This window comes from Sinocyclocheilus anshuiensis, unplaced genomic scaffold (assembly GCF_001515605.1).
Source record: "Sinocyclocheilus anshuiensis isolate Anshui unplaced genomic scaffold, SAMN03320099.WGS_v1.1 scaffold374, whole genome shotgun sequence".
Classification (NCBI taxonomy): Eukaryota; Metazoa; Chordata; class Actinopteri; order Cypriniformes; family Cyprinidae; genus Sinocyclocheilus; species Sinocyclocheilus anshuiensis.
In genome coordinates, this window is record NW_015546051.1 from 109,788 (window position 1) to 132,187 (window position 22,400).

The following is a 22,400-nucleotide window of genomic DNA, read 5'->3' on the forward strand; positions in this document are numbered from 1 at the left end:
ACTAGTCTGCCATCACGTAATAGCTTTGAATTATCTTCACTTTCCCAGAAGATATTGACATGTCATATACATGCAATAAAATAACACCACAGAATGTGAACATTGTGGTCCTCGTGATATTAAAGTATATACTAATTCATTAACAAACAAACTTACATAAAAACGTGATCAATCCAAATGAATGATTTTGATCTGTTTTGATCTACAATTCTTATATTGTGTGTCAAATACGTTGTTTGTTTGTCCCATTGTATGGTTCTGTTTGGCCATTATTCTTGTTCTTTAACCTGTAATCAACATAAACACAGTTATACACCAGCCTGCAACAGGTTTGTTTAAATTTAAGATGTTTTGAAGGTGTCACATCGTGTGATTCAAAGGTTTCCCTAACAGACATTTCCCCTCAGAACAAACTCTGAGCGGTAAATGAAGAGATGGCTGAAGATGAAGAGCGATGGCTTTCAGTTCTCGTTGCAGCACTCTCTTCATTGCAGCGGTAGTGACGGTTACAACACCTCTGCCTTTTTTGTCTCTCCATTGATTGTTTGGCTGTGGGCTAATATAAAGGTTTTCCTGCATGTCAGTCACCTGTCAGGTGCAATCTCACTCAGTACATGCCTGTCACTCTCATGGGCTTCCCTCACTGCTGTCAGTCAGTCTGCTTCATAGGGGGCCTGTGGGGTGGGTCTGTGTGTGTGTATGCGCGTGTGCGTGTGCGTGTGTGTGTGTGTGTGTGTGTGTGTGTGTGTGTGTGTGAGAGAGAGAAATGAGAATATAAAATTATATTAAAGTATATCTATACTTACCTGCTCTGATTTATTTTCTTTTATTGAATCAGCAGTACTGAATCCGTTATGCGATTTGATAATGGCAAAAATGCAATTTAAGGCTGCATCATTTTGATTCCTTGTGTGTGTGTGTGTGTGTGTGTGTGTGTGTGTGTGTGAGTGAGTGAAGACACACAGCACGAACAGATCACCATGAGTGATGTGAGGAATACAAAAATGTCTTTCCTCCCTCCTTGTTTGCAGCTGGAAAGTTGCTGATGTGTAGAACTTGAGATGTTTTCGTCAGTAAAACTACAGACAACAGTGTGTTTTTACTGTAAATGAGTTTTCTCTGTCAGGTGCTGCTTTTTGTCTTGAATTTTTTTTTTTTTCTTGAAAGTTTGGCATTTTTCCTCTTGTGAAAAAAAGAAGTACACTTCAGCATATTTATAAAAAGAGTACTTATTACAGAAATAATGATGAAAAAAGGAAGACTGCATTTATTTGATCAAAAATACAGAAAAAAAATATTAGTCATATTTGAAATATTATTGCAATTTAAAATATATTTTTTGTACTTTAATATACTTTAAAATGTCATTTATTCCTGTGATGAAAAGCTGAATTTTCATCATCATTACTCCAGTCTTCAGTGTCACATGATCCTTCAAAAATCATTCTGATATACCGACCTGATATGTAAGGGTGTGTTAAATTGATAAAAAGTGATAGCAAAGACTATTACTATTGTTAAAAAAGATTTCTATATATTTTTTTCTATATTTTTGATCAAATAAATGCAGCCTTAATGAGTATAAAATATTTTTTAAAAAACATAAAAAAACTTACTGATCCCAAACTTTTGAACAGCAGTGTACTTAAGTGCAAACTGAACGTAGTGTTTAAGTGTTGACACAATTGAAATTAAATACATATGTATTATAATTTAAATTTATATTAAATGCAATTAACTAAAATATGTGCTTTTTTGACCCATCCTCTGATGTACAGTAGGTTAGTTTGTTTCTTCATCAAACAGATTTGAAGAAATGTAGCATTGCATCACTTGCTCACCAATGGATCCTCTGCAGTGAATGGGAGCCATCAGAATAAGAGTCCAAACAGCTGATAAAACATTACAATAATCCACAAGTAATCCACACCACTCCAGTTCATCAATTAATGTCGTGTGAAGTGAAAAACTGCATGTTTGTAAGAAACAAATCCATCATTATGGCATTTTAACGTTAAACCATCACTTCTGGCCAAAATATCAGTCCATAATCCATAATAGCACTTCCTCCAGTGAAAAAGCTCACCCCCTGTTGTCCTCTCACATCAAAATCCACTGACAAACAGTATTTGTTTAGAACTGTTTCACTTGCAAACGGTGCTTGATTTGTGTTTATTTCTCTCCTGATTCAGACAAGAGGTCGTTTTCACTGGAGAAAACAATATTAGGGATAGAGGACTCACATTTTAGGAATAGTTTGAAGTTAAAAAAATGTCTTGATGGATTTATTTCTTACAAACATGCAGATTTTCACTTCACAAGACAATAATTGATGGACGGGAGTGTGGATTACTTGTGGATTATTGTGATGTTTTTATCAGCTGTTTGGACTCTCATTCTGACGGCACCCATTCACTGCAGAGGGTCCATTCGTGAAAAAGTGATGTAATGCTACATTTCTCCAAATCTGCTCTGATGAAGAAACATTTTGGATTGCCTGAGGGTGAATTATTCATTTTAATTCATTAGTATTATATTATCAGCAAGTACAGTTTATTTAAAAGATATGAAGTACACTACAAGTGCATATTCAGTACAATTAAGTACACATCTTTTTTTATAAGGGTAGAAATTTGTTTTTGCGCTCCAGAAGGTGGATGCTTGAATCCCATCTGTTTTTTTTTAAATAAACAGAGCTGCATTCATGACAGGTCTTCAGATTTGTGTTGGACACACTGTCCCTGAGTTTTTCTGTCTTCCCACAAGCTGAACATCTCTGTTCTGTTCCAGTGAAATCTTCTCACTGAAAGAGGATGAGATGTGGGTACCGTCACAGGGCTAAGGGTGAAAAGTAGAGTTAGAAGACATTTGAGTGAGAGTTGGATGATGAATTTTAGGAGCGGAGGATGTTGACTCTTAACTAAGGACGGTTGACTCTTTCCAGTCGTTCTGTGCCAGAGACGTGACACAGATGTCAGAATAACAACTTCCTCACAGCATTCTTTACATTAGCATAAAGCTTTCCTGTTACCTCACCATGTGATGGCATACGCTAGATAGATGGTGTGTGCAGCAGCAGCAGTGAATTGATTGAATGTTTTTATCACATGGTGACATGTTTATTGGGATGGACAGTAATTATATTATACGATTGTCATTATTTTATTCACCCTCATGACATTCCATAGTAAAAATAGTCCATACAATTATTTTTGGTAAGGCTGCACCAGCTTTTTGTAAGGTCATGCCTAGGTACTTAATAAGTACTAGTTAGTTTTGTAACCAATGCTACACCTAATTTGGATTTACCATTTGTTCGTAAAGCAAGATTTTATAGTAATCTAATATGAGATTGTTACGATACGCTGCCGGAAGGAACGAAGGAGCCGTGGATAAACGAAATTGTCATTTATTAAATCCAACACACAGGGTAAATCCACACTTGGGAGGGAAGGAAGACGCACATACACAACTGGTAGACCCGACAAACACAGACTGAACAGACTGGGGCTTAAATATACAGGATAACGAGGGAATTGGGAGGAACACAGCTGAACAGAATGACAAATTAAGAGACAACGAGGACAGGAACGACCAAATAAGGGCACATGAGGGAGAAACTGGGTCACGGGGAGCACATGGGGAGCAAAACAAAACAAAAGACAGTCCAATCCTGACATTTCGCCCCCCTCCCGGAAGGCGCGTCCTCACGCCATAGAACCAACAGAGGGAGGGACGGGTGGGAACTGGGAGGAGGCTCAGGAAAAGGACGGACACCCGGGAGGGGGCCGGCAGACAGAGTCCAGGGAGGTGGGAGGGAGGAGCCAAGAAGGAAACAGGAGGAGCCAGGGCGGATCAGACGGAGGAAGGAGCCAGGGAGATGACAGGAGGGACTTCGAGCATGCAGCGCCAGGTGGGACCCAGGCCACAGCCATGATACCGACCCACGGTGGAGCCGACGGAGGGAGGAGCCATGGAGGAGGAAGGGCTGACGACTCCAGGGGGCCAACCGACTGCGGCGGAGCAGGTGGCAGAGGAGCCCGAGGCGGAGAAGGAGAGCCGATGAGCCAGGGCGACGGGGAGGATCCGGAGGGCCAAGGTGGAGCAGATGGCGCCGGCGACTGAGGCGGTGATCCGGAAGGCCACGGTGGAGCCTGAGCAACAGAGGACTGAGGAGGAGCCAAAGGGATGGAGGAGCCTGACAGAGCCAGAGGGACGAGGTGCAGTCAGAGGAGTGGAGTCCCGAGGCGACGGATGGTCGACGACAGACCAAGGCGGAGCCGGAGGGACGAGGGAGCGGAGGGAGGGAGGAGCCCAACGGAGCCGGAGGGATGAAGGGATGAGGCGAAGCTGGAGGAGTGTAGTCCTGAGGTGATGGCAGGTCGATGATCGACCAAGGCAGAGCCGGAGGAAAGAGGGAGCCCGGCGGAGCTGGTGGACTGACGGGCCATGGTGGAGATGAGGGAGCTAGGAGCCATGGTGGAGCCGCTGGGTCGACGGGCCGAGGCGGAGTCCGGGACTTAGAGGCTGGAGGCGAAGGCAAGGGATTCTCCAGCCACGGTGACAATGGAGGATGGCAGAACCGCGGAGCTCGTACCGTACCGATGGTGGGCTGAGGGCGAGCAGAGGGGCTGCCAGACGACAGTGGAGGAGGAGGCAGGAGTGGGCATTTGTGAGCCTCCGGGCTTTCAGGGCTTAACTCAGGAACGGGAGCCCTCTCTGCTTTGGAGTTGCACAGTCCCAGATCCGTAATTAGCTCGCCCTCAGCCACGGTGCAGGGGGCGGAGCTCCTCTATGCGCTCTCATTGTCCGCGGCTTTCTCCCTCGCGGCAGGCGTTGTAGCTTGCTCTCACACTTAGTCTGACGATCCGAGAGGCTCTGGCTCCGTGGCAATCCTCAGCTCTGTCGCACTCCTTGGCGATGGCTCGTCGGTCGCGACGAGCTCGGGCTCTCCATCAGCGGTGGCCTCGGGCTTGTGCTCCACGCAGCGGAGAGATGGTGGGCTTGGCGTATGGATCTGGCTGTGCTCTGGATCAGGGATAGACGCTCTCCAGACACCGGATAATGGCTTCCCTCCAGCTCAGTCCAGAGGTGTCTGGGAGGTCGACGGGACGATAGTAATTTGCCGCACTCAACCGCATACTCCAACAGGGAAAGGTCCTTGCAGGCTAGGGTGGTGAACTTGGCAGCGAGGGGATCCATGAGGAACTACGGAAACAAAAACACATAATAAAACGAGGAAACAAAATGGAGGGGGAACACGAAGTTCTTGGTCGGGTCTTCTGTCACGATACGCTGCCGGTAGGAACGAAGGAGCCGTGGATAAACAAAACTGTCATTTATTAAATCCAAAACACAGGGTAAATCCACACTTGGGAGGGAAGGAAGACACACATACACAACTGGTAGACCCGACAAACACAGATTGAACAGACTGGGGCTTAAATATACAGGATAACGAGGGAATTGGGAGGAGCACAGGTGAACAGAATGACAAATTAAGAGACAATGAGGACAGGAACGACCAAATAAGGGCACATGAGGGAGAAACTGGGTCACGGGGAGCAAATGGGGAGCAAAACATAACAAAAGACAGTCAAATCCTGACAGACATATACATGCATTGATCCAAATTTGTTTTCAAATTTCAAAGCCTTCAAATGTGTATACACAAGTAGTTTGATGGATCATCACTAACAATTTAACCAATTTCGGTTATTAAACTTATTTTGCTTCAACTGTTAATGGTAATAAAATTAATTTCCAATGAACATAAATGAAAAACATGTTTTTTTACATTTAATAATATACATTTTAAAAATATACATATATTATTATAATACTTAGCTATTTATAATAACTACATTTACACACATGTATTTATATATTTTTTAAATGTAATTCTTTGTTAAGAATTAGTATATTGAAATATGTAAATAATATTCAGGAAATTTTGGAAAAAAATAATTTATTGATTAGAAATGCGTTTTAAGAAATTGTCTAACATTTATATGTTTTGCAAATTTATAATTTGTTTAAATGATTTAATACTTTATAAATAATTGGTCAATTGGAATATGTAAATAATATTCAAGAAATTCATTTTAAGAAATGTAGAAAATTTTGTTTAATATTTATATTTTTGCAAATGTATCATTTGTTTAAATGATTTAATACTTTATAAAGAATTGGTCAATTGGAATATGTAAATTTGTAGATGAAATAATATTGAAGAAATAAGTTGGAAATACAGTTAGGAAAATGTATAATATTTATGTTTTGCAGATGTATCATTAAATATTTTAATTATTTCATAATTTTTAAAGAGTTAGTATATTTAAATATGTACATAATATTCAGGAAATCCATTTATTAAAGTGTTTAATATTTAATAATGTGTTAATAATTTGTATTCTTGACATACATATTTAGGAATTGTACTTAAGAAATGTTATTATATTTAAATTGTTTGCTAATTTATTTATAATATTCAGGAACTGTTTTTTAAATTAAAGTGCGCTAGCAACTCACATAATTCATAACTCACATAAACATTATTCACATAATGTTAAGTTAAAAAAGTGTTTTGAAAACAACTGAGCTGCTGTCAGGCAACTGAAAAGTGTAGTTAGCAGCGTTGCTACTTTTAGTTAGTTAGGGACATTTTCTGTGAAATGGCAAGGGAGGCAGTGCATCCTTAAAAACTGAGATGGGGAAAAATCAATAGTACTAAAATAAAATAAACAAGAGCTAACATTACCGCCCTAATCTCTTTCAAAATCTCACTGTAGAGTGCAGTGCTGCGGTATGATGGATTCATATACTGTAGAAATGGCGCCCAAGCTTGTAGAAAGAAAATTAAATCTTGCTTTCGGCTAGAACTAACCAGACACTCACCAGTGGAATATAATGAACAAATGATGAGAAAACAAGAAAGAATGGAAGACTTGTTCAGAAAGTACTGTGAGAATTGTTTCTCCTCGTTCCCTTTTATATATTTACTCATTCTCTTCCATTCTCAGATCCTTAAGGAGTTCAAGGACGAAGATTGGAACATGGGAAACATTGTGTTCACGATGACCAACAGGCGATACGGCGAGAAATGCATCGCTTACGCTGAAAGCCACGACCAGGTACTGCTGTCCGGAAACCTCCATTCCTCCAGTGTGGAGTGAAGGAAAAGTAATCAATGTGTCATTGGGAATGGAAATTGGTGTCACATCAGGTTGTAGACCTCTAGGGACGAGGGGGAAATGAGAAATTAACACATCCATCCTGTTTGTACACTTTCTAACACCATGACTAGAGCCGATTGTTGTTGTTGTTTTGTTTGTTTTTTCTCCTGTCTTCCTTTCTTCTCTTTGTTTTTTCCTCTGTGTAGTGTTTCCGAGGTCTGGGAATAATGATTTGTGCTACTCAATATGAGACACTTGAGTGAGTCTAAGTTGAAACGTGCTAAAACTAGTAAAACTTTACTTTGACACTTCATCAATAGACCACCTGTTTAGCATTGCAATAAAGTTTCCATCAGAATCGCAGATCCTATGTGAAACTGCATATGATGTTTTAAAATATTAATGAACGTCGGGACCTTGGCTTAGCGGTTGCAACATATTAAGCTGTGGTGCTTATGTAGGAAATTATTATTTTTTATTTTTTATTATTTAACATTATACAAGTATATATATATATATATATATATATATATATTCATGAAATATATTTAGCAAAGTTTATAATAGTGAATTAGTGAATACTGAATACTATTGCTTATACTTTGTGAATCAACTTCTTGCTGTTTACTGTACAGTTACACTTAAAATTAGGACAGTATTCAGTCTTGTTCTTATTGTCCCATGATGTTTTTGTGAAGTACCGGACAAATGGTAGTTGTTCCCTGTTTAACAAATGCAACCAGTCAAAATCTGTTCATCAACCAGCAAACATTTCACCTAATGTGGCGTTCATGCTCGTATTATTGATCTGCCCGTTCTGTCAGGCCCTGGTGGGAGACAAAACTCTGGCCTTCTGGCTGATGGACAAGGATATGTACACCAACATGAGCACTTCGATTCCAATGAACTCCGTTATTGATCGGGGCATCCAGCTCCACAAGATGATCCGACTGCTTACCCACAGCCTGGGAGGAGAGGGCTACCTAAACTTCATGGGTGAGTCTTTGCATTCACTTAAAAAAAGTAGTCCACATTTGGACGTGCAGGATGTTGGTGCATTATCTTTGCAACAATGTACCGATAAAAAAAAAGTAGTCATAAGAAAACAACCAAAAAATTTATTTTGATAATATTAGTCAAGGTTCCTTGCACCAAAACAGCTGTAATTTAGTTAGTTAGAAAATTTTGAAAATATACTTTTGCACTTTTTTTTGTTGTTGTTTGTTTTGTTGCTGTGTCACTTTCCTTGAATTCGGTGTGCCATTATTTTTCTTCAGCATTTGAGGCACATATAGGCACATGTTTTTTGTTGTTAAAAGTATTAGATATGTTAGATAAACTATTATCTACCATAAAACTACCATGTAAAGTAGCTAGTTTTGAACACAGCAAATATCTGTATCCTCACTTAAAATGGTGATTTTGACCTGTCCCACATCAGAGGTCTTGACTTTCTTGATTCTATCCAATAATTAAAATATTACAACATAATTTGATATAATAATAACTCAAATGTTATTATTTTTCATAGTTATGAATAACTACAAAATATATTTTTTTCCCAACTTGCTAGCCCTAGCCCTGTCATTTTTGCAGCTTGTTTTGTTTTTTTTTGTGTTGTTTTGTTTTGTTGTGTTGTGTTTTGCTTTGTTTTTTTATTTATTTGTTTGTTTCATTTGTTTTATTGTTTTATTTTGTTTTTCGTGTTCTTTTGTTTGTTTATTTGTTTTGTTTAATTTGTTTTATTTTGTTTTTTTGCGTTCTTTTGTGTTTGTTTATTTGTTTTGTTTCATTTGTTTTATTGTTTTATTTTGTTATTTTGTGTTCTTTTGTGTTTTGCTTCTTGTCACACATGCCTTCAATTCTGAAACCTACATAATGTTTACATGGTACATGGCCCTATATTCGCATTACATTGTGCAGTGATGTAGCTTAGGCCGAATGGGCTATCGGGTAATGTTAACCATTAGCCGAATTAGCCTTTTTATAGGTATTGTTTTTGCAAACTGACATTCAGGTCTGGCTCCATTCTGGTATTTAATTCCATCTTTTCAAACACCAATTACCATTTTCTTCCATTAATAGCTCCAATTTGGCTTGACACATCATCAGTTGATCATTACAGCCATTTGTAATATTTATGAAGTGGTCATTATTACTTGAAGTTGTTGACTGTCAGCTTGGTCAATAATCAGCCCAAACAGTGTACTAGCCCCACCTGCTGACCAGGTGCTCATGCTGTACCACCACATTACATAAATGAACTCATCGGTTTAGTTTAAAAGAGACAGTCTTTTCCCCAGCCAAGGCTATATTCATACCACACACACGACCCAAGCCCCACAGATTACTTTGTGTTTGTGGACATATGGGCAGACTCATCCATGTTGCACACAGGAGTGCTGTTATTGTTTACTGCTGCTCTTGTTCTGCCAATACCACTAACAGTAATGACGGCTACAGATGTGGACTGCCTGATGTAGACACTTTTTACTCTTCACTTGTAGTATATCTGTAAAAAGCCTTTCTCTGTTGACTGAGATTACTCTCCTAATGGTGCTGTGACCCAGCTGAATATATATTTTTCAGTCGGTTAAGCCTCTGAAAGCCAAAGGCTAGAAGAATGTGAAATGTAGAGACAGCAGGTATGTTTGCTCACAAGAAAACATACTTGGTTCAGCTCTCTAAGAGATCTTCAGAAGTGACATGCAGCTGTCATACTAGCTATGTTTCAATCCAAAGATGCGAATTTAACTTGAGCAAAACTAGAATATCGCATAAAATATAAAAAATATAAAATATCGCGTTTCCATCCAACGAGTCAAAGAGAACAAAATCGTCACTTGCTGATAAACTGGCAATAAATATCTCTAAGAAAACTAGGAGAAGCCACTGAATATAATAATTTTCATATGTAATAAATGACTATTACATTGTGCAGTGATGTAGCTTAGGCCGAATGGGCTATCGGGTAATGTTAACCATTAGCCGAATTAGCCTTTTTATAGGTATTGTTTTTGCAAACTGACATTCAGGTCTGGCTCCATTCTGGTATTTAATTCCATCTTTTCAAACACCAATTACCATTTTCTTCCATTAATAGCTCCAATTTGGCTTGACACATCATCAGTTGATCATTACAGCCATTTGTAATATTTATGAAGTGGTCATTATTACTTGAAGTTGTTGACTGTCAGCTTGGTCAATAATCAGCCCAAACAGTGTACTAGCCCCACCTGCTGACCAGGTGCTCATGCTGTACCACCACATTACATAAATGAACTCATCGGTTTAGTTTAAAAGAGACAGTCTTTTCCCCAGCCAAGGCTATATTCATACCACACACACGACCCAAGCCCCACAGATTACTTTGTGTTTGTGGACATATGGGCAGACTCATCCATGTTGCACACAGGAGTGCTGTTATTGTTTACTGCTGCTCTTGTTCTGCCAATACCACTAACAGTAATGACGGCTACAGATGTGGACTGCCTGATGTAGACACTTTTTACTCTTCACTTGTAGTATATCTGTAAAAAGCCTTTCTCTGTTGACTGAGATTACTCTCCTAATGGTGCTGTGACCCAGCTGAATATATATTTTTCAGTCGGTTAAGCCTCTGAAAGCCAAAGGCTAGAAGAATGTGAAATGTAGAGACAGCAGGTATGTTTGCTCACAAGAAAACATACTTGGTTCAGCTCTCTAAGAGATCTTCAGAAGTGACATGCAGCTGTCATACTAGCTATGTTTCAATCCAAAGATGCGAATTTAACTTGAGCAAAACTAGAATATCGCATAAAATATAAAAAATATAAAATATCGCGTTTCCATCCAACGAGTCAAAGAGAACAAAATCGTCACTTGCTGATAAACTGGCAATAAATATCTCTAAGAAAACTAGGAGAAGCCACTGAATATAATAATTGTCATATGTAATAAATTACTTGTGCTTCAGAGAGAGCAGACGTAACACAATAAATGTGGTCATTGCTTTTAGAGGTGGATGCCTGCTGTTTGGGAACGCAGTTATGTAAGACAGTAATTATACAGAAATACTTTGATGACAGACTTTCCTCAGGCATTTCAGAACGACACAAACAACATATAGATGCTGTGAACAAGATCGGTCCGCTGGTTAGTCAGTTTATCTCGTCTCATAACTGTCTCACATGACATTTTTTCTTATCGGATAAAAAGTTTATCCTACTCAATTGTGTGCATACATTTTTTTATGCGCAGTTTCCATCCAGCGGTTTTTTATGCAATAATCCAAAATGCGCATAAAAATAGGTGGATGGAAACATAGCTACTGACAGATGCCAAAAACATGACAAAAATTTGTATTATTTTATTTGTTATCATTTTATGTATTAATTTGTTTGTTTGATATATTTGTATTATTTTATGTCAAAGAGATGTCAAAAACATGAAAAAAACAATATTTGATTTTTTTATATTATATATTTTTAGTCAGATGTCAAAAACATGTCAAAATTATTTTATTTGTATTATTTTTATTTTATTTTTTATATATGTATTTATTATTTTTATGTCAAAGAGAATTCAAAAACATAAACATATTTGTATTTATTTATTTTTTTATTTTTTTTTTATTTTACAGTAGTAAAGTCCAGGATGTAAACCAGTGACATGTAAAAGTGAATGCCCTCTACAGAGGACAAATTTAATTGTGGGGTCCCAGGATCATTAAGATCTATCTGGACTTGAATTATTCCTCCCAATTAAGTTTTTAGTACAACAGGGATTAAGTACTATGCATTATCCAAGTTTCTGACATGTTTATTCCTGAAATAAATGACATAAAACGTCTCTCAGAATAATTAAATATAATTAAAAGATTCAAATTAATCATCGAATGGGAATTTTAGGTTTTTGTCTCACTTATTGCTTATTCGTTTTTTTAAGTTACAAAAAAATATATAATAATAATTTCCCTTAAATTTGCCTTTTCATGCTCTTTATAAAATGAAGGTAACCAACAAGCCAAAGCGAGAAGACAAAACAATGGTAAATACGGGACGACGTGTCATGTCAATGGATCAATGGCTGTGAAGTAATTTAGCCAGTGCAAAGCAAGAACAAATTGTTTGAGCAAGCAAATCAATTTGAGCTACCCTCAACTCGACGAAGCCCATCTATTTATTCTCTAGTGGCAGAAGATGCTTGCAAACTAAAATGCCACAGAGAGATGACAGCCATGTTTGCAATGCAGAAAGAAGATGAGCGCTGTGAGGTAGAGACTCGACATTATAACACACTCGCGAGGCGGCAATGAAACGGCTCAGTGGTTTCATCATTAAATCAGCAGGTGGAGAGTGAGATAAATGAATGCTTGACTTTCAGAGATGGAGAAAAACTTCTGGATCACCTTCAGAAGCACCGAGCAACGACTGAATGTATTCAAACCATGCTGTTGATCAGTCACAACTGCTGCAGAATTTAGCTAAATTAACCTTAATTTAAAACGACGTCCCCAAATCTATTAATTGAAAAAAGCATTGAGTGAACCCTTGTGAAAAAGAAGTCTGCATAATTGTATTGAATGCGCACTTGTACTGTAGTGTACTTCAGATGTTTTTTCAAATCTTTTTAAAAACCTGTTCTTGCAGATAATATTAATGAAATCAAAAGGCCACTTAAGCCTTTTAATATATTTTAAATTTACTAAATTGCAACTTCATCATTACAAATGTGTAATGACAAATTTCAATACATGACATACAAGTTTCAATACAAATGACATTAGAGTGTATTTTATATGACCATAAATGCTTGTCATTGTTATTTTACCACAGCAGCTTGTCATGCAGTACACTTGAAGCATATTTCAAAGTAACTATGAAATCACATATAAAGATGTACTGAGGTTTTACTTAAGTGGGTCAAAAAGCACTCGAAAGTTCATCATAATATATAATAATACTATATATATATATATATATATATATATATATTAGAGGTGTCAGTATAAAGAACATGTATTAAGAAAATACATAAGGTTAAATTGTGATTTCATGTTGCCTAAAGGGGCAATCACATTTACCATTGTTCTGCTTAGTTTCAAGGGCAAAATCCATTCATCATTTACTCACTACTGAGCATGCACATTTAGTGTTCACACTTTCGTTGTGTGATTTAGTTTATTAAAATACATTTAGAATTCCCCCAAAATTCAACATTTTGGGGCAAAAATGCCCCTGGCACACTGCATATCACATGAAGAGTGCCATTTTTTTATCCAAATATCAGCACAATTTTATACAAAAGTTAAACAAACAAGAAGTTAATATTAAGTGACTTACATTTTAGACACAACAGTTCCTGTTTTTGCTGACCACCGAAAATATTTCCAAACAAATTCACAGCAGAACTGTTTTGCATCTCTGAGCAACACACAATGGTGTTTCCTTAGGCCTTAGGGTAACGAGAAGCGATTAGCCTCTCCAGAGCGGCAATCGGATGGTCGGATGGATTTCTTATATGTCAGAAATTTTGGTGGCCCTCCGTGAGGGTATCACATAGCTGAAGCAGAACTGCGAACCTACTGCCCTAAACTCAGTGATTTTTTCCCTCACTGTGCCTGCGTGAAAACAGAAATGAAAACATGGTGTGTGGTTTGAATGGAAGCGATACAGGCTACACAGTTCCGGGTTCAGGGGTCCCACGTGTTTATTTCGCATGTAGAGTGTGAGCAGTCAAGTTGCATCTTGACAAACAGACCGTATAGTGGGAACACATAAATCCTGAGCTTTGGCTTGACAACGCATGCGATTAACTCGTACAGTGAGAGTTGGTATTTAATAAAAATGTTGCTGAAATCGCACAGTGTATACCCGGCCTTACTGAATGACTCTGCTGTTTGAACAAATCGGATGAATGAATGACTCAATGACTCACTCATGCATTGACTTGGCGCCACCTACTAGCGATTTTAATTTGTTTTTAAAACATCAAAACATTATTTATATTTACATATACATATATTTGATTGGTAACAGCCCTATAATGTATTACTATTCAGATTGAATTTATTGATTAAATTAAGAATTCAACACGAAAGGTAATGCATACATTTAATTAGGTTAGAAACAAATAAATAAATTTGTTTATAAAGGTACCAATGCCTAAAAACCATAAAAATTCAAAAGCTTTGGAATTCAGATGTCCGGCAGTCCTAAACGTGCCAAGGTACCAGCACAATAACACGCTCAGCATAATATTGTCTAATTCTCATTATCGACAAAATTCCAGAAAATATCGAGATATAATTTTTTGTCATTATCGCACACCCCTACTGACAACAGACAATAAACGGATAATTTAACTAAAAGCTTGCTAATGTGAACATACCTTAACACATAACTCTGTAGAAAAAAAAGTCAGATAATTAATAAATTACCTTTGCTTCTCCAAGACCGAGCTGGAACAGATGAGAATAAATAAAAGAGACAAGAAAAGAGTGTTCGAACCTGAAAAATTGAGTGTGAGATTGGGGAGCTTGAGGTAGTCATGAAGTCCAAAGTAATTTCCTAAACAAGTGACTGTTGGCCTGTTTTGATATTTGTCATGATAAAGGCCCAAGTAACTGCATTTTCATTATAGGTTTATTTAAAGTTAAGAGTGGACTTGCTTTCAGCTCTAAATGTGTGTTGTGTTTGTGTAAGATGAAGGGGAGGATAAACTACTAAACTGATTGGTCTCTGAAAACAGGATTGTATGTGATTCAGCTATAGGTCATCGGGATTAATCCTGAATCACATTGTAAAAGGATCATCTCATCTAGCTCAGTGTTTGCGTATGCTAATGGCTGCTCGCGTTTTCCAGACAACCTTGTTTCAAGGGCAGCTCTCGACTGTGTCTAGTGCTTTACATTGAAAGACTGTTTTTATTTGAAAAGGAAGAAGTTGTCTCTTCTTCGTAATAAGATGTCAGGTTCACTAAAATTATTCTTAAGTTATAACTTTGTATTCTGTGCTTAAATCCGACTACAAGTAAACCTGGATATGAAGTGCTTAGTAATTAGTGATGATGACACTTTGGAAACCGAAAATACATAAAACCGTTTTGGATGGCCGAAATCATTGACCTTAATTAGCGCTTCTCCAATGGAATAAGCCTCACCAAGTAAACATTTCAGCTAGGGCTGGGCTGTTAATGTTATTTTCTCTGTTTTAATCTATATTCATTTTGATGAACCAAGATATTTTATTTTGGATTCCATTTACCTCGAAAGTCGGATGCTGACGTTGAATGACGTCACACCTGAGTCGGAAAGCCAAGATGGACTCGTCTATTGTTAGCAATACCAGTCGATAAAAACACATGAAAAGCAGTATTTTGCCCAGATAATGTGGAAGTATCATGTCCACAGATGTATGTTGGATAATATTGAGACAAGTTTCACGATTTCAGTTTATAAGCCTGCGATTTGATTCTGTTTCGGTCTCGATTAAATTCAATTCGATATTGATTTAGTTTAATTCATTTGGGGGAAAAAAATCTATCTCAACTAATGCTGTAACCTGTATGATAAACCCTGTCAGTTGGTACATTAATATATTAAAGTGATTTGTAAACAAACATTTAAGTTACACATAAGGTGTTTATATAATAAAATTGTATAATTACTTTGTTGTTGAAATATAAACTTTTAAACATTGGATGTCATATTTAGCAAAATGCTCCTTTCTAGGGTTCATTTTTCTAGCTAACTATCGAGTTTATGGCCTTTTTTAATGTGACGTTACGTGTGAGGTAAATGTGACGTTACAAATAATACTTCATTAAGTTTTGTTTACTCATCAACTGTAAACGGCATAAATGAATTCTTGGGATTTAAGAATCGTTATCGGTTTATCAAAAAGAGAATAAATTAAAATCAAGAAATCAATATTTTCGACCTAGCCCTACACACAAACAGAAGTGCAAACAAACAATATATTACAACTTTCACTTATGTTGCTTTGCTGAGCAGCCACTTCTGAAGTCGGGTTGTTGCAGTTCCTCTGAGTTTCCTAGTCAGAACTCGTTCCAGTTAAAACTTCCGGTGACACTTTAGATTAGAGAACACTATTTACTAGCATATTGGCTGTTTTTTAGTACTAATAAAGCACATATTAATGCCTGACCATATTCTAGATCCCTTAACACTACCCAATACCTAACATAACTAGTACAGCAACTACCTTACTTACTATCAAAAATAAATTAGGAGTTTATTGAGGGAAAACTCTTGTGTTCCCTAACCTAAAGTGTTGCCAAAGTTTCTACTGGGAACTCGAGATTTCCACTTCCGAGTACAAATGGAATGCACTGTCAGTCTGTGCTGTTTTCAGTTGATGGTTGAACAAAACTTCACTAAACCACCTCCCATCCAATGATCACAGTGAGCTTTGTTACTTTTTAAATTAGAAAAACGTCTGAGCGTTCAAATTCTGACAATTTTATCATCCAATTCAAACAATAAATCTGGTTTTGATGCTCTTTAATGTGCTGTGACAGATCGCTGTATCTGCCTCAGTTCAAGCGGTGACGTGAACCGATCATCTCTTCAACTTGACTACGTTATAGATGAAATAAACATGAATGAACATCAGAAGGTACTGTATTTTGAAAGAAACAGTACAACTTACTGAAATGTATCATGTCTCATATACTGTAAACACACAGTCAGTGTTTTAACCACGGAAGTGTCAATAAAACAGCTTTTAAGCGATGTCAAGTAATGCTTCACTTACCTCAGAAAAGCCATTCAATGTCCATAAATTCATAAGTGTCACGCTCCGCTACTGTGAGGAGCACAGAGCGAGGAACGAGGAGACGAGGAGTTGACTTCAAACACCGAGACTTTAATAATATTCGAGGAACCAGGAAATCACATGTAGCGGGGAAAGACGACATTCAATACAGGACGAGGAACTAAAAACAGGAAACACTTTAAATACACAAGACATGACGAGGGGATGATGAAAAACACCTGGGATCAATAAACATAATTAAACATGAGGGAAAACTGGGTCATGGAACACGTGGGGGGGGAAAACACAAGACACAGGACTGGCATTACTCCCCCTAAAATCCTTGGGGAGTGGGACTGGAGCACTCTCTGGGCTAGACTTGAGGATATGAGCCCTCTCTGGGCTAAACTCGGGGACTGGAGCCCTCTCTGGGCTAAATTCGGGGACTGGAGCTCTCTCTGGGCTAGACTCACGTGGGGGAGGAAAACACAAGACACAGGACTGGCATTACTCCCCCTAAAATCCTTGGGGAGTGGGACTGGAGCACTCTCTGGGCTAGACTTGAGGATATGAGCCCTCTCTGGGCTAAACTCGGGGACTGGAGCCCTCTCTGGGCTAAATTCGGGGACTGGAGCTCTCTCTGGGCTACACTCGGGGACTGGAGACCTCTCTGGGCTAAACTTCTCTCTGGGCTAGACTCAGGGACTGGAGCCCTCTCTGGGCTAGATTTGGGGATAAGAGCCCTCTCTGGGCTAGACTCGGGGATATGAGCCTTCTCAGGGCTAAACTCAGGGACTGGAGCCCTCTCTGGGCTAAACTCGGGGACTGGAACCCTCTCTGGGCTAAACTCGGGGACTGGAGTCCTATCTGGGCTAAACTCGGGTACTGGAGCCCTCTCTGGGCTAAACTCTGAGACTGGAGCCCTCTCTGGGCTAAACTCGGGGACTGGAACCAACACTGGAGCGAGCTCTGGGGCTAGAGCCGACACTGGAGCGAGCTCTGGGGCTAGAGCCGACACTGGAGCGAGCTCTGGGGCTAGAGCCGACACTGGAGCGAGCTCTGGGGCTAGAGCCGACACTGGAGCGAGCTCCGGGGCTGGAGCCGACACTGGAGCGAGCTCTGGGGCTGGAGCCGACACTGGAGCAAGCTGGCTTGAGAGTGCTGCGGCCGGCGGGCTTGAGAATGCCGCGGGCGGCGGGCTTGCCTGAGGAACGGCCGGTGGGCTTGGGAATGCCGTGGCCGGCTTTCGGAGTGGCCGGCGGTCTTGTCTGCTGAGAGGCTGGCGGGCTGGTTCTAGCTCGAGGCCGGACGCTCTCCAGACACCAGAGGATCCCTTCCTTCCAGCTTAGTCCCGTGGTATCTAGGAGGTCCACGGGGCGATGGTAATTGGCCCCATGCCAGAACAGAGAGTTGATGGTGGCGTCATATAAAGCTGTCGCCACGGCGAGCCTGCAGAACTCCCAGGCATACTCGACGAAGGGGAGATCCCTACGGGCTAGGGCAATGAAGCGTGCCACAATATAATAATCGTGGGGGAAAAATAAGAAAACAAAAAACTTACAACACGAAAACAAACACGAGGAGAAGGGACGCCGCTTACTGTTGTTGGTCCTGTATTCTGTCACGCTCCGCTACTGTGAGGAGCACGGAGTGAGGAACGAGGAGACGAGGAGTTGACTTCAAATACCGAGACTTTAATAATATTGAAGGAACCAGGAAATCACATGTAGCGGGGAAAGAAGACATTCAATACAGGACGAGGAACTAAAAACAGGAAACACTTTAAATACACAAGACATGACGAGGGGATGACGTGAAACACCTGGGATCAATAAACATAATTAAACATGAGGGAAAACTGGGTCATGGAACACGTGGGGGAGGAAAACAGAAGACACAGGACTGACAATAAGTTAGCATGAAAAAAATATGCATATTGCATATGCATTATATTTTTACTTAACCTATTAGCATTGTCTTCATTATTTAATGTATGTTTGAATAAATCCATCATATAAACGAATTTTACTACAGCTACTGTTAAAACGGCTACATTTTAATGAACTGAAGTAGAACCAATTATATCATTAAAAATTTACATTAAAAAGAACTGAAGAAGAAACATAATTTCATCATATTGATATAGTTGATATAAAACTGGGTTACACTTTATTTTAAGGGTCATTGTTACAGTGTAATTATATAAAAATGTACTGACTAACATCATGTATTTAGTTGCTTGTAATTATGCATAATTTACTGTTATTACTAGAGTAAGTTAATGTAACATGTATAACAAAGACACTGTAAAATGCTACCAAAAACTGCTTTGTGTGAAATATACATTTTTTTTGTACAACTACAAAAATTGTTTTTAATTGAATCTTGATTATTAAATGGATTTGATAAATTAATGTTTTATATATATATATTTATTATTATTATTATTATTATTATTGTTATTATTATTATTATGTACTTTAATCATGCCACAACTAATCCTGAAGCTTATAACATGGTGTATTGTGCAGTATATTATTGATGGATTGGCACTGGAAAATGTTGCTAGCTGGATTTGAACTTGTAAGCACCAAGGCTCAAAGCACCAGAGCATGTGATCTAACCTTAGAGACTTGTGTTCATAATTTGATTTACTGTGGCTGAATTTAGTATAGTTATACGCACACTTTCCCATCTGTTTCTTTTAAATCAGCTCTGAATTGAACGGCTGCATAACTTTGCACCATAGGGTGTTTTTTTTTTCAGCTCTATATCCAACTTTTAATCAAACGCTGACTTTGAAGCACTTCACCATGACAAAGCAAACACTAAGCTTTGACTACACCTTCTGATTCACTTCTAACTGTATTACACTCTCTTTTCCCTGGCATTGAATTTCTCTGTGTGCGTCAATTGGGAATCTCAGCTGCCAGCGTGAGGCCTGCGCCACAATACAGCTCCACGGCTCCCACGGCTTTGCCGCTGCAAGGTATCAGACACTTTGAAGGTCTGCTGTTCAAGTCTGACCACCTTTAAATGAGCTAATGGTGGTTTCATATTCCACAGTCGTGTCTATATGGCTCAAGATTTGTTTTTCTTACTGTAAGGCTGCAAAAGTCTATAACCGGTAGCTAACAGGAAATGAGCAAGTCATGAGGTTTAGTTTATTTTATTATTTTTTGAAAGAAATGTATACTTTTATTCAGCAAGCGTGCATTAAATTGATCAGAATTTACATTAAAGTCATGCAAAATGTTTATATTTCAAATCATGCTGTTCTTTTGAAATTTATATTCATCAAATAATCCTGTAAAATATAAATAGAAAGAAGTGATGCAATGATGCTAAAAAATTCAGCATTACCATCTCAGGAATATATTCAAATAGATAACAGTTATTTTTAATAATAATAATATTAAATAATATAAAAAATTTAATCTTGCTCCAAGGTTAGTCTACATTGTGAGATTTGAAGTCTAAATAAAGTTTGCTAAATAAAGTCACAATTGAATACATGCTCTTTTTTATTTTGACATGGAAAAGAAGTTTGGAACAAAATAAGAAAATAATTTAAAAAAAGTATAATTTAGACATTTTAAAGCCGATATAGATTTTTTTTTACATATATTATATTATATATACTTTTATATTATGTAATATTATAAATATATGTAGAGTATTAATATTCTACTACTTTCAAATATTAAATATATTATTTTTTTGACATTTTGAAGCCTATATAGCATTTTTTAGTGATATTATTTTAAGCACATTTGCCGCCAAAATTGTCATTGTAATACATACTGTAATACAAAAACATAAACATTCATTACTGTAATACAAGAAAAAAGTTTCCTTATTAATTTAATACAGTAAAGAAAATCATTCTGTACAACAGAAAAATACCAATTTGTCTAATTTTTAACATTTCTAAAAAATAATTTTGTTTACTTAAAATCAAATGTTGACATTTTTATATTTAAATAATGTCAGTGTGTTTTTTTCTCCTTTTATTACAGTAATGATCTCTCTCTCTCTCTCTCTCTCTCTCTCTCTCTATAGAGGGTTTAAATGTGCTTAACTGTCATATGTGACAACACCAAAAAGCTTAATGGCATTTAAAATAATAAATTATTTAGGATTGTTGATGAAATATGATCTGGACATGTTCTTGACAGTTTTAGTGAGATTTAGCCATCGTTAAGAGAAGGAACATCTGGCTTCATAATGAAGGATGTGGAGAACACCTCTCTACACATCTGCTGTATGATTCCTGTTGTGCTGATAGGAGTCAATGTATGTATTGAATAAACTCCAGATTTACATTTATGAAAAAAAAATCTAATCAAATCCAAATTACAAATCCTTTGGTTAAGCCATGCAGCAAACAGACTGAATTCTTCAGATGAAGTTGACTTCCCGCTTGGTGAAGTTTGTGGAAGTTTTACAGACTGCCGTCATCATGTTTTTCTTTGGGGAAACTGGGAGAATATTTTACCTGCTGTGATTGTTATTGTTCCAATTCCCTGGTTATTTTCCCATTTCCATTTTTTCAGATTTTGAGTCATGGCTGTATCCTGGGATTAGACAACATTTGTGATCATCAGTAGCACTACTCTACACACGGTTAGACAATGAGGAAGGTTTTATTCATTTATTTATTTTTGGTAATTGAAACAAAGTTTGAATAAAATATGTATATTAGATGAAAGCTTAAGCTTATAAAACTTCAGCTTAAACAAAATGCTGCTTTGGCAATGAACTTAATTAGTTTAGTACAACTTAAATTTAAGTACCAAAATTACTAAAACTGAAATAAAAATAAAGATGAATATAAATATTCTTAAAAACTGATAAAAATGACAAAATCACTAAAAGTAAAATGAAAACTGAAAATATAAAAAAAGCTCATTCTGAACTTATAATAAATACTATAATAGTATATAATTATTAATAAAATAACACTGCTGCTAGTCTTGGCGACATTTTTACAACCTTAAAATTGTAAAATGTATGTTATGTTATGTTATGTTATGTTATGTTATGTTATGTTATGTTATGTTATGTTTAGAATATAAATATTCTACCACTTGAAATATTCGGGGTATGCCCGAAGCGTGAAACCGTATGCAGAAAGGCACGGAAAACAAATAACGCATTCTATGGAGCCACTAAAGGGACATGGATAGCCGCTTGCTAGCGGTAGACTGTTACATTACAGTACATGAAAATTCACTTACCACATATACAGAGTAAGGAGAGATGACTGATAGGACAATGGCGAATGATTTGCAGATACTGTGCACCACTGACAAATATCTAATTTTGTAAAATGTGTGGTTGCGGCAGTACTGGTCCGTAGTATAGAGTCCGTGTGATCGCGAATCTCGAAAGTGAAAGTGAAAGTAAAATGAGAGCGTGCATTCGAAAGCGGTTTCAATGCCGTGCATATTAGTAGCGGCTCCCT

The 22,400-nt window shown here is 37.8% G+C and overlaps 1 protein-coding gene across 1 annotated transcript in view; it reads left to right on the forward strand.

Moving 5' to 3' along the window:
- Positions 1 to 22,400, forward strand: part of gbe1b (glucan (1,4-alpha-), branching enzyme 1b) — a 151,075-nt gene that overhangs the window by 78,056 nt on the left and 50,619 nt on the right. Inside the window, exons 11-12 of the mRNA XM_016500375.1 lie at positions 7,023 to 7,133; positions 8,000 to 8,171. Of these exons, the coding sequence (XP_016355861.1) occupies positions 7,023 to 7,133; positions 8,000 to 8,171 (283 nt within the window). The remainder of the gene's footprint in view (positions 1 to 7,022; positions 7,134 to 7,999; positions 8,172 to 22,400) is intronic.